This window comes from Podarcis erhardii (genome assembly GCF_964252035.2).
Source record: "Podarcis erhardii genome assembly, chromosome: 2".
Classification (NCBI taxonomy): domain Eukaryota; kingdom Metazoa; phylum Chordata; class Lepidosauria; order Squamata; family Lacertidae; genus Podarcis; species Podarcis erhardii.
The window spans coordinates 117,680,477-117,693,771 of record NC_138498.1 but is presented as its reverse complement, the minus strand read 5'-3'; the positions used below and the strand labels follow the sequence as shown (position 1 = coordinate 117,693,771).

The window sequence follows — 13,295 nt, the reverse complement described above, 5'->3', positions numbered from 1 at the left end:
AAGCAGCTCTCACATTCAGAAAGTTCTTCCTGGTGTTTAGTCGGAATCTCCTTTCTTGTAACCTGAAGCTATTGGTTCGGCTCTCACCCTGTGAAGCAGGAGAAAACTTTCTGACAGCGGAATGGACTCCCTCAGAAGGTGACGGACTGAAATTTTTAAACAGAGGCTCATCGGTCAGGGATGCATTAGTTGTGATTCCTGCACTATTTTTTTTTGTGTGGGGGGTTCAACTAGATGACCTCTGGGGATCCCTTCCAAGTCTGTTGTTGTTTAGTCATTTAGTCGTGTCTGACTCTTCGTGACCCCCTGGACCAGAGCACGCCAGGCAGTCCTGTCTTCCACTGCCTCCCGCAGTTTGGTCAAACTCATGCTGGTAGCTTCGAGAACACTGTCCAACCATCTCGTCCTCTGTCGTCCCCTTCTCCTTGGGCCCTCCATCTTTCCCAACATCAGGGTCTTTTCCAGGGAGTCTTCTCTTCTCATGAGGTGGCCAAAGTATTGGAGCCTCAGCTTCAGGATCTGTCCTTCCAGTGAGCACTCAGGGCTGATTTCCTTAAGAATGGATACATTTGATCTTCTTGCAGTCCATGGGACTCTCAAGAGTCTCCTCCAGCACCAGAATTCAAAAGCATCCAAATGAATCCATAATTCATCAGCCTTCTTTATGGTCCAGCTCTCACTTCCATACATCGCTACTGGGGAAACCATAGCTTTTACTATGCGGACCTTTGTTGGCAAGGTGATGTCTCTGCTTTTTAAGATGCTGTCTAGTTTTGTCTTCCAAGTCTACGATTCTACCATTCTGTATGGCAGCTTTTGATTTTCCTCACTCGGAGTATAAAAAGCAAAGAGTCCCTCTAACGGGGGGGGGGGTGGTGGAAAACATTGCACACCCTGGCCTGTGAAACAACCTTCCGAGGTTACTACAGGCTCCCCCGGAAGGTTGTGGCCTCTTCTCCCTTGAAGGCTTTTAAGCAGAGGTTGGATGGCCCTCTGTCAGGGATGCTTTCTCTGAGATTCCTGCATTGGGGGGGGGGGGTTGGTCTAGATCAGTGTTTCCCAAGCTTGGGCCTCTGGTTGTTTTCGGACTACAACTCCCACCATCCCTAGCTAGCAGCAGCAATGGTCAGGGATGATGGGAATTGTAGTACAGAAACAGTTGGGAGACCCAAGCTTGGGAAACGCTGGTCTAGATGACTCTAGGGTTCCCTTCCAACTTTACGATTTTATACCTCGTGCGGCCACCAGGGGGCCCCGGAGGTTGCGCTGGGAAAGACAGGAAAGGGGATCCGGTCCTGCCTTAAAGGATCGGCTCTGCAAGGGGCTGCCTGGGCTTCCCATGCATTTTATTTTGCACGGCTTGCGGGGCGCGGCTGTCTCCGTGGGGGAGCCTTGCTGCAGCCCCTGGTAAGTTTCACAACTGAAGGGTGTGCATTTTGGGGTGCGGGTGGGTGTGTATCTGAGATCGGGTTTGCAAAAAGAACGGGGAGGATGCCAGCAATGTGGCCTGTTTATTTCTGTGTCCAGAGGTAAGATCCGAGGCCCTGGAATTGGATACAAGAAGCTTGATGTCCTTGTTGCCATTTTTAATCTCCACGGGTCTGTGGAGCGAAGGAACTCACAAGCAAACTGATCTGCGGGTGCCTTGATATTAATTTTAATTTTTACCTGCTCAGGGCTACGTTCCTAAGGAATAGGGGTGCACAGACAGGACTGCAGTCCAGCCCTTTTCTTTTTAATAAATGCCAATCCACTCGAGATATTTCTCTTTTTTAAAGCCAATTGACTTCAGATTTATTGCCTTTTTATATTTTTTATTGCCAGAGGCAGATGTTCAATAGGGTGAAAAAGAAATCAAGAAACCAGGCTGTATGGAACGGTCTGGGGTCTGCTGCATTTGGGAACAAAGGCCATCAGAAAAGACAAAGGCATGAAAAAGGCTGTCAGAGAGATTCCGTGAGAAAACATTTCTCATATATTGCCTCTAATGTCTTCTGCACCTGGGGGAGAGATCCCATCTGAGAGAGTTTTCGGATCCAGACCTTTATAAATAAATATAAATAGTTATGTCATCCAGGCACATTTCTTTCTTACAGGGATGGGGGGGGGGTTTGACCCCTGGCCCCTCCAGAGGTTGTGGGGCTCCCAACTCCCATCGGCCCCCAGGCTGCGCAGCCTAGTGGTCAGGGGGAGATGGGAGTTGTAGTTCAACAGCATCTGGCAGGTGCTAGATTGTCAGTTTTTCTGGACTGGAGTGGTTGTCAGGCGCCCAAAGTGTTGTTTCTGTTGTTGTTATGGTTATGATTACATGCCTAGTTACCTCGTTTCCTCTCCTCGGTTTTTGATCACAGTATATTAAAGCCCTGTGTATGTCGTGGATTAAAACGGGCCTGGCTAAGCACTACCTGGTGTTGGACTTCAACTCCCATCAGCCCCTGCAGCCAGTTTGGCCAACAGCAGGGGCTGATGGGAGTTGGAGTCCAGCACCGCCTGGAGGGCCACACAGACACCTTCATCCATGGTCCAGGAGCAACACTTCCGCTTTGGGTTTAAGAGGGCCCAGGGCTTCCAGTTTCATGAATGGGAAGGAGACTGCTGAGTCTTAATCAGCAAAACCAGTTGCATATTATTATTATTATTATTATTAATGCAATTTGTATACTGCCCTCCATCCGCAGACATCAGGGCAGTTCACAGCATAGCAGCGGCGTAGCGTGGGTTGTCAGCACCCGGGGCAAGGCAAGTAATTTGCGCCCCTAACCTGCCGCCGCTGCCAGCTTCTTCTTGCTGCTGCCATGGGGCTCTGCTACAGCCTGCGCCCGAGGCTCTTCGGCGACTCCGGAGGCAGCAAGCGCGCCCCCCCCCCCCCGATGTTGCGCCCGGTGCGGCCGGCCCCCCCTGCACCCCCCACGCTACGCCACCGCAGCATAGAGGCCTGTAGTAGGAATGCCAGCCCTGTAGCCTGACTCCCGAGTCCTGCCTGGTTCATGTCTTTTTGCTCCTACATGGAGTTTAGGGGCAGAGCATCATCATTATTATTTGTTTATTTTGCTTTCAGATCAAAGTTTTACAGTCACATATCCAATATACAACATAAAAACAAGATTCCAAAGAATCTCCCAGACTTTCCTCCTCCTCTTTGTGAGTCCTATTGTTAGCCATTTCCTCCTGCATCTTTCACGATAATCCAAATCTTTTACATCTCCGTTATGTCCAAAATTCACCATTAAACTACAAGTGTTATTCCAGTCCTACTAACAGTTCCAACAGTTTTTAAGAGAAATTATAAATTTCCCCCATCCCTTATTATTCTTCCTGATTTCTGATTCTTCCGGTCATTTTTGCCAATTTGGCATAATCCACCAACTTAATCTGCCAATCCCTGGCATCTCCCATTAAATCAGGGACAGAGTACCTGTGACGCTCCAGAAGTTGCTGGACTCCAAGTCCCATCAGCCACTGTAGCCAACAGTGAGGGATGATGGGAGTTGTAGTCTAATATAATGGCAGATTCCAAAGTGCAGCGTCCCTTCATGGCCATAGCCACTCCCCCTTACAGCCACTCTCCTCCTAAACTGATACAACCTTCATATACAGTAATCGTTTAATTATGTGAACCGCCCTGATATCTATGGGTATAGGGCAGTATAGAAATTTTGATTTTAATAAAAATAATGCCATAATAATTAGGAATGCACTGTGACACTTGGTGCAGCTTTCTGTGTTTTGCCTTTTGGCTAGATCCACTATTTTACCTGTGCACATACCTGGGCAGATTATTGGGAGTGCTCCCATATAGAATCATAAAAATGTAGCGTTGAATGGACTCCCCCATGGTCATCAACCCCCTGCAGAGCAGGGATCTCAAGTATCTGTGGCAGATGGCCCTCCAACCTCTGCTTTAAAAAGAACCTCTGAGGAAGGAGAGTCCGCCAGTGTGGTGTAGTGGTTAAGAGCGGTAGCCTCGTAATCTGGGGAACCGGGTTCGCGTCTCCGCTCCTCCACATGCAGCTGCTGGGTGACCTTGGGCCAGTCACACTTCTCTGAAGTCTCTCAGCCCCACTCACCTCACAGAGTGTTTGTTGTCGGGGAGGAAGGGAAAGGAGAATGTTAGCCGCTTTGAGACTCCTTAAAGGGGAGTGATAAAGCGGGATATCCAATCCAAACTCTTCTTCTTCTTCTTCTTTCGGAGTGACTTAAATTGTGTGTTCTGTGAAGTTCCATTGTACATAAAAGAACTTGTAGCTTCTCTCGAACCCAAAGCTCCTTGTGTTTTCAGTCTTTGGAGCAGGCAGGGGCTAAAAGTTGCATTCGGGGGGTCTCCCTTTGACGTTTTGTTATATAGGGGCAGCCACCGTAAGGTCACTAACGGGCTGCCCTGGTCAGTTGACGTGTTCTGTGGCTTTCTAGATATTGCCATTTCTGATGTCAGAGTTATTGTGCCCTTGTCCTCTTCTTTTGTGTTGGGACTGGCCTTCTTGTTTTAAAAGGTAAAGGGACCCCTGACCGTTAGGTCCAGTCGTGGACGACTCTGGGGTTGCGGCGCTCATCTCGCTTTACTGGCCAAGGGAGCCGGCGTACAGTTTCCGGGTCATGTGGCCAGCATGACTAAGCTGCTTCTGGCGAACCAGAGCAGCGCACGGAAACGCCGTTTACCTTCCCGCCAGAGCGGTAACTATTTATCTACTTGCACTTTGAGGTGTTTTTGAACTGCTAGGTTGGCAGGAGCAGGGACCGAACAACGGGAGCTCACCCCGTCGCGGGGATTCGAACCGCCGACCTTCTGATCGGCAATCCCTAGGCTCTGTGGTTTAACCCACAGCGCCACCCTCTTCTTTCTTTCTTTTTGTCCTCTTCTTTCGTGTAGGGACTGGCCTTCCTGTTTTACGTAGAGGCAAATGACAACATACGCCGGCTTCGCTGGAATGTCTCTGAAGCAAGATTCTCAGCTTGTTTCTCTTTTCCCAAAGACACTATAAGATGGCGCTGGACTCCAAAACAGGTAAGACTCTGGCTGTGACAAGGATGGGGGATCTTTATCACCCGAGGGCCACATTCCCTTTCAGGGGCCACATCCCAGTGGTGGGTGAAGCATATAATACCATTAAAACTGCCCCCCTGCATCTGAGCTGAAGAGGGAATATCTGAATGGCACCGGTGAACTAATAATTCACCGTTGACTGAAACAAGGATGCAAAGCCTGCATGGTCCTCCAGATATTTTGGTTGGACTACAACTCCCATCATTCCTCTCTGCTGGCTATGTTGGCTGGAGCCAATGGGAGTTGTAGTCTAGCAATTTGTGGAGGGCCACAGGTTCCTTCTCACTCCTACTGGAATGGGAAACAATTCAAGCTTTGGAATGCAACTTAGTAATAGTCATCTTTCTTCTTGGGTGATCACTCTTAGCCAAGCAAGATTGTTTTCCATGAACACGGTCTTAACGGTGTGTCCATAAGTGACTGTGGAGGCCAATTCTGGATCCGCACGTCCTTCCACAGTGGGGTTTCCGGGCGGGAGTTGATCATGGTGAGGGTTTGCCAAGCGTGCCTTCCTCTTAGCGCACTTCTCCCTTGCGTCCTGAGTTCAAGTGTCTTCAGAGCCCATGACACCTTTGGTAAAGGCTGTTCTCCAATTGGAGTGCTCACAGGCCAATGTTTCCCAGTTGTTGGTGTTTATACTACATTTTTTTAGATTTGCCTTGAGAGAGTTTTTAACTGCTTTTGTTGACTGCTAGCATTGCGCTTCCATTTTAAAGTTTGGAATATAGTTGCTTTGGAAGACGATAATCCAAACATGACCTTCTGGCGGTTCCCTCATTGCGAGAAGCAAAGCTACAGGGAGCCAGGCAGGAGGGCCTTCTCAGTAGTGGCGCCCGCCCTGTGGAACGCCCTTCCAGCAGATGTCAAAGCGATAAACAACTACCTGACATTTAGAAGACATCTTAAGGCAGCCCTGTTCAGGGAAGTTTTTAACGTGTGATTTTACTGTATTTTTGGTTTCTATGGAAGCCGCCCAGAGTGGCTGGGGAGGCCCAGCCAGATGGGCGGGGTATAAATAATAAATTATTATTATTATTATTATGACAAGTCCAACAAAGTTGTTGTTTTTGTATATAAAACACACAGTAGTCGTTTTTTGTATATAAAGCAAACAAAAAAAATTCCCAGGACTTAATGCAATATATTTTTTGTCCACAAAAAATTGTTGTGCCCAAAGAATTAAATGAAAACTTCTCTAAGGCAATTCCTTTGATTGGATCAATTTCTCTTGCTGGTAAAAGGATGCAAGCTTTCGGATTTCACAGATTAGTTTCATTTGGCTGAAGAGATTGGCAATTTAAATTCTCAGCTATATGAATAATAAAGGGTGCTATTAATACTACTACTACTGCTACCAGCCTTTTAGAAGACATCTGAAGGCAGCCCTGTTCAGGGAAGCTTTTAATGTTTGACAGACTATTTGACAGACTATGTTTGACAGACTATTTTAATATTTTGTTGGAAGCCGCCCAGAGTGGTTGGGGAAACCCAGTCAGATGGGCGGGGTATAAATAATAAATTATTATTATTATTATTATTATTATTATTATTATCATCATTACTAGTAAAGGTAAAGAGACCCATTAGGTCCTGCCATGGTTGACTCTGGGGTTGCGGCGCTCATCTCGCTTTATTGGCCGAGGGAGCCGGCGTACAGCTTCCGGGTCATGTGGCCAGCATGACTAAGCCGCTTCTGGCGAACCAGAGCAGCGCACGGAAACGCTGTTTACCTTCCCGCTGGAAGGTATTTATCTACTTGCACTTGAGGTGTTTTTGAACTGCTAGGTTGGCAGGAGCTGGGACCGAGCAACAGGAGCTCACCCCGTCGTGGGGATTCGAATCACCGACCTTCTGATACGGCAAGTCCTAGGCTCTGTGATTTAGACCACAGCGCCACCCACGTCCCTATCACTACCAGTACTACTATTAATAAAATTTGTATACTGCCCTATACCTGTAGATCTCAGTTAACCTATGGAACTCTCTGTCACAGGAGGCAGGAATGGCCACCAACCTGTGTGGCTTTGAGAGGATTAGACAAATTGCTCTTGTACTCATGTCCTGCTTGAGGACTTGGCCAGTGTGAGAACAGGAGGCTGGACTAGACCGACCACAGACCTGATCCAGCCAATAGGGTGTTACCTTCTTAAGAAGAAGAGATTCATTTTTTAAAAAAATCTTGTTGTCGTAGGTTGTGCTTCCATGACGGAGAGTGAGGAGATTTCCTTGCACCTCGAGCTCTCCGAACCCGGAGCCTCACCTGACAGAGCCAAAGAGAGCATTTCCACGTCTCATGTTCCGGAAGAAGCATCTGTAGATCTCGCAGGTAACCCCATGGATCAGTGGAGGAGTGTATCCCAAGAGGGACTCTTGGCGGATGTCGGTGAATCGGAAAACGTGCAGGCGCTTGGGAAGGCTGGCAGACGCAAGCTGCGCATCGGGGAAAGTGCAGAGCCCGTCTCCCATCGCCTTAGACGTCAAAGAATCTACAAGCCAGAGAAAACCCACAGATGCACGCACTGCGGGAAGCACTTTGGCTGGAGGGCGAACCTTTTGGGTGAGAAAACCCAGGCGAGGGCGACATGCTCAAGCTGCGGAGAGCTGATGTGTCAGAGCACGCAGCTCCCAGTAACCAGGAAAATGCGTAAGAGGGAGAAAGCGCATCAATGCACCGCCTGCAAGCAGGTCTTTGCGGGGAGCTCAGAACTGGCCGTGCATAAGAAAGTCCACCAAGCAGAAAAGCCATACAAATGCCTGGATTGCGAGAAGCGCTTTTGCTCCAAGGCGAACATGCTCCGGCACCACCAGATCCATACCGGACAGAAACCGTATCAGTGCTTTGTTTGCGGGAACACCTTCCGGCAGCAGGAGCAGCTCGTTGCGCATGAGAGAACGCACACGGGCGAGACACCCTTCCACTGTGTGGTGTGCGGGAAAGACTTCAACAGGAAGTCAGTCTTCCTGACACATCAGAGAATCCACACGGGCGAGAGGCCGTACAAATGCTCCTTCTGCAACAAGCGGTTCATCCGCAGGGCCTACCACGCCATCCACGAGAGAATCCACGCCCGGGAGAAGCGCTACAAGTGCTCCGAGTGCGGGCAGAGCTTTAACTGGAATTCGGAGTTCATCGAGCACTTGAGGACCCACACCGGAGGGAAGCCCTACAAGTGCCTGGGCTGCGAGAAGCGTTTCGGCTGGCACTCGGACCTTATCAGACACCAGAGAATCCACACGGGCGAACGGCCCTACAAGTGCGCCCACTGCCGGAGGGGCTTCGTCCAGAGGGCGCAGCTCCTCTTGCACGAGAGGACCCACACTGGCGAAAGGCCCTACAAGTGCTCCTATTGTGGGAAAAGCTTCAGCCGAAGCTCCGTCCTCATCAGGCACCTGCTGCTGCACACCGGGGAGAAGCCGTACAACTGCCTGGACTGCGGGAAGAGCTTCTGCGAGAGGGCCCAGCTGGTTTCCCACGAGGTGACGCACGCCGAGGAGAAGCCCTACAAGTGCGCCGACTGCGGGAAAAGCTTCAGCTGGAAATCGGCCTTCACTCGGCACCGGAGGATCCACACGGGAGAGAAACCCCACAAGTGCCCCGATTGCGGGAAGAGCTTCATTCGAACCACCCACCTTGCCACCCACTTAAGAACCCACGGGCGGGAGGCAGACAGCGATGCTTTAATCGGGGAGGACATTTTAAATGAAGGTGGCGGCTTAATGTAGAATGAAGAATCCCTGCGAGGAGCAGTGGCTGAGACACGAGGGCAAAATAGGGGGATGTCCCGCCAACCTCCCAACTACCCGACTCCCAGTCCAGGGGGTGGTAGCACTGTCTGTGAGCTTCCTCTTTATAGTCTCCATGTTTCCCTGGAAGAATTCGGCAGGGAAGATGGCAGGACAGAACTAGAATTAGTTGGCTCTGCCTGACATTGGCTCTCTGGCGCCACCTACTGTCAGGCTTCCACCAGGCTCAACAGTCACCATCCACGACTGCATACAGACGGGTAGCTATCTCAACGTTCGAAGCTTTGGGCTGGCATAGCAGAGCGCGACCCAAAAGCCCTCTGAACGAATCGTACCTCAGCCGCGAGTTTGGTAGTTGGCCAAGCGCCCAGTTTTAAGAGCCTCGACGTCCCCATCTAAACACTCGTGTGAAGAATTCTGGGAACTGTAGTTTGTTAAGGGTGATGAGAGACATTGGGAGACACACACACACACACACACACACACACACACACACACACACACCCCGGCCGCCTATTTCCCTCACAGCGCTTACAATTCCCAGGCCGATTTTCAGTCCTTCTTCCCAGGGCGTTGTAGCTTTCTGAGGGAGAATAGAGGGGATCTCCCAATACTCTTTACAGTTCCTGGGGTTCTTCAGGAGAAGCCATGGCTGTTTAAAGTGTACAATGCTGCTTTAAGTGTATCGTGCAGGTGGGGCCGCACTGAGAGAAGTAGTATCAGTGGTATGCTGATATGGCAAGGGAGAATGAACCAGGGTTGGGGGGCAGAGAAGTATGGGGTGGCTGAGCTGGGGTGGCAGGGCAAAAATTCACTGCAGCCCATCAAAGAAGATTCCACCTAAACATTAGGAAGAACTTCCTGACAGTAAGAGTTGTTCGACAGTGGAATTTGCTGCCAAGGAGTGTGGTGGAGTCTCCTTCTTTGGAGGTCTTTAAGCAGAGGCTTGACAACCATATGTCAGGAGTGCTCTGATGGTGTTTCCTGCTTGGCAGGGGGTTGGACTTGATGGCCCTTGTGGTCTCTTCCAACTCTATGATTCTATGATTCTATTTTATGATTCTAAAAGGAAACTCCACACGAATCTTCAGGCCCAGAAGAGGAGCCATCGTTGCTGTTGCAGCAGACGGAGATTCACATCTAGTTCCCAAGATTTGGTCTTATGAGGCAAAGGCGCTAGTCCTCAACATAAGAATGTGATGTATACATCTCACTGTTATTATTTTGTTGGTTATTTTCTTCTGTTTCCTTGTGTCCAATGCAGTCTTTTCTTCTCTTGAGCTCATCTTTTACATTGCTTGATAAAGCTACTTGGTTTACCTCAAGTTCTTTCCTTTCTCACTCTGCCCCATTAACAGGGCTGGGATACAAAGAACATGTAGGTTTTATGCTGAGTGTAAATGTCACGGACGTGTGCTTGGAGTGTATCTGACACACAGACAACTTTCTTCTTAGGATCAGGACCAAGGAAAATCTGCTGGTATATTTTATTAGTTGAACTCAGATTTGCACAGCACTGATTGGCCAGTACTTGTGTCAGTCCTGAATTTTCAGAGTTGGGCTGTTGCACAGCATTGACTGTCACTCATGAAACCACAAACTCTCCCTTACTGGAACAGACTAAAAATCATTTAATCTGGGATAATTATTATTATTATTATTATTATTATTATTATTCAATCAAAACATTTCCAGTCAACTGATCTAACCATTGGATGAACTTAATGTTGCACCCCTAACTGAAACACACACAAACATTAAATAAAACAGATTATGTATTACAGCGTTCTTAAACCAAGGCGTGCTTTCCCATAGCAGCGGGGGAATCAATTTACAAATGGAACACACTCAACAGGAAGCGAAACGTGTTCTTATTCCAAGGCAAAGTTCACAAACCAAAACACCTACTTCCGGGTTTGCAGCATTCTTCATCCAAGTTGTTCATAAACTAAACTCTTCTTAAACCAAGGTACCACTGTATAAAAGTGTTTTAAAACAATCAAAAACAAAAGCGATCACGGCAGCAAGCCAAGTGGATTACAGAAACTGAGAGCGTGTAACACGGGCAGGAATTCAACAGGTGCTGCAGCAATAGGTGTAAGCTTGCCTTTTGAATTTCTCCATCCTGTGGTGCATCTGTTAAGAGACAGCTAGGGATATTAATACTACCTGCCAGGTTTCAATATAAACTTCCTTGACTGTGGACAATCAGAACAAGAGATGTGGTAAAGCTTGATGTATCCTAAATGAGAGCAGAACGAAAGGAGGCTAGTAATGCCCACCTCAAATAAGAGCATCAGAATGCCAAATTATTCTCTGGCTGAAATTAAAAATTTGTGCCAGAGAAGAATTTCAAGATTAACTTGCCTTCCAGCTATTCAACACAGGACAGATCTGAAGGGAAGGGATGTACCGTATTTTTCGCTCTATAGGACGCACTTTTCCCCTCCAAAAATGAAGGGGAAATGTATGTGCGGCCTATGGAGCAAATGGAGAGCGAGAGGGGTAGGTGAGCACCGACCCCTCTCGCTCTCCAGGCTTCAGGGATAGCTGCCTGAAGCCTTTGGAGCGCAGCGGGAACTCGCGCTGCGCTCCAAAGGCTTCGCAACCTTGCCGCCGCTCCCGGACCCGTTCTGGGGGCTGGGGTCGGGGGAAGCTCAGGCTTCCCCCGCCCCAGCCCCGCGGCTAAAAAGGAAGCCAAGACAGTGAGCGGCATCCATCCCGCTCGCTGTCTTGGCTTCTTTGCTCTTTAGGGCTGGGGTGGGGGAAAATAATTTTTTCCCCTTTATTTCCCCCCAAAAAAACTAGGTGCGCCCTATGGAGCGAAAAATACGGTATCTGAAGGAATGCCTGCTCTGGATGCAGAAAATCCCAAATTCAAACCTAGGCATCTCCAGTTTAGGTCTGGCAAGGAGCTGCTGCCAGTCAGTGTAGGCCATATTGAGCTAGATGGGCCAGTGGCCTGACTCAGTATAAGGCAGATTACTACGAAGCTTCCTATCTCCCCAAGAGTTCCTCTGGAACCACTCCTAGCCACACAAAATGGAAATTTATTATTGGCAGGTTTTATGTGGAGAGGAAATTTGGAATGGGGTGTTTGGTACAGGCGGGTAGACACTTGAATTTTGATTTTCTTGGCATTGTGGCTCTGAGCCAAGACTGTTCAGAGGCAAAGACCAAAAGCAGCACAGAGAGGGACTTGCTTCCTGGTCCTTCGCAGGTAGTCCCCCTTTCGCCGTAGGATCCTGCACAGTCTCCTGGGAACTGCTGCCATCAGGATTCTTCCGTAAAGCCTGAAGGTCACTCCTTGCCCAAGTCGCTGCCCTTCCAAACCTCACCAGCTGCCACTGGCATAGCATGAGTTTCCCAGGTGCCGACACAGCGTCTAGATGCGGGGTTGCGACTCCCATAATCTCCAACTGGGAGTTGTACAGTGGTGCCTCGCAAGACGAAATTAATCCGTTCCGTGAGGCTCTTCGTATAGCGGTTTTTTCGTCTTGCGAAGCAAGCCCATTGACAGCTTAGCGGATTAGCGCTATTAGCGGTTTAGCGGCTTTTAGCGGATCAGCTGATAAGCGGCTTATCAGCGGATCAGCTGATAAGCGGCTTAGGGCTTAGGAAAAGGGGGGGAAGGGGGGGAAACCCGCAGGAACTCGCAAGACATTTTCGTCTTGCGAAGCATGCCCATAGGGAAGTTCGTTTTGCGAAGCGCCTCCAAAACGGAAAACCCTTTCGTCTAGCGGGTTTTCCGTCTTGCGAGGCGTTCGTCTTGCGGGGCACCACTGTAGTTCAGTAATGACTGGAAGCCCGTGGGCTAGTCCCCACAGCTACTCTTCATTAATTTACAGCAAGTGTTAAATCGGTTTCATCCACAGATGGGATCTTGACTAAAAATGAGGCACCCAACACATCCCACCCAATGATGGTTTCCCAAATTGTGGCTGGGTTTGGCGTTGTGCTTTTAAAGAGACTCAGGTTCAAATCCCCACCCCTACCTCAGCTATGAAGCTCGCTGGGTGACATTTTGTGAGGTAAGTCACCCTCATCTACCTCGAAGGATTGTTGGAAGGATAAAATGGTGGGGGAGCCTTTAAATCAGAGCTTTCCAAACAGTGTGTCGTGACATGTTAGTGCACCAACTGCAATGTGAAGGTCTGTCACGCGAATGCTCCCGGGGGCTAGAAAAGGATTAGTTTAACCTCTGGTTTGCTAGTAAAACTGAATTAAATGGGACCCCTGACCATTAGGTCCAGTCGTGGCCGACTCTGGGGTTGCGGCGCTCATCTCACTTTATTGGCTGAGGGAGCCAATGTACAGCTTCCGGGTCATGTGGCAGGCATGACTAAGCCGCTTCTGGCGAACAGGAGCAGCGCACGGAAACACTGTTTACCTTCCCGCCGGAGCGGTACCTATTGATCTGCTTGCACTTTGACGTGCTTTCAAACTGCTAGCTTGGCAGGAGCAGGGACCAAGCAATGGGAGCTCATCCCGTTGCGGGGATTCGAACAAC

The 13,295-nt window shown here is 49.2% G+C and overlaps 1 protein-coding gene across 3 annotated transcripts; it reads left to right on the top strand.

Annotated features, from left to right (window-relative positions):
• The first annotated feature begins 1,242 nt into the window (after window positions 1-1,242).
• On the top strand, window positions 1,243-9,254 carry LOC309336864 (uncharacterized protein). Of its 3 annotated transcripts, XM_081853306.1 has the most exons (4): window positions 1,243-1,407; window positions 1,825-1,956; window positions 4,868-5,002; window positions 7,233-9,254. In XM_081853306.1, the coding sequence occupies exons 3-4, from the start codon at window positions 4,981-4,983 to the stop codon at window positions 8,762-8,764; spliced, it is 1,554 nt and encodes a 517-aa protein (XP_081709432.1). In that variant the 5' UTR covers window positions 1,243-1,407; window positions 1,825-1,956; window positions 4,868-4,980; the 3' UTR covers window positions 8,765-9,254. The 3 variants fall into 3 exon arrangements, with proteins under 3 accessions (XP_081709432.1, XP_081709431.1, XP_081709433.1); XM_081853305.1 differs by lacking the exon at window positions 1,825-1,956; XM_081853307.1 differs by lacking the exons at window positions 1,243-1,407; window positions 1,825-1,956 and adding an exon at window positions 3,694-3,948 and having other exon boundaries at window positions 4,193-5,002.
• The last annotated feature ends 4,041 nt before the right edge of the window (window positions 9,255-13,295 follow it).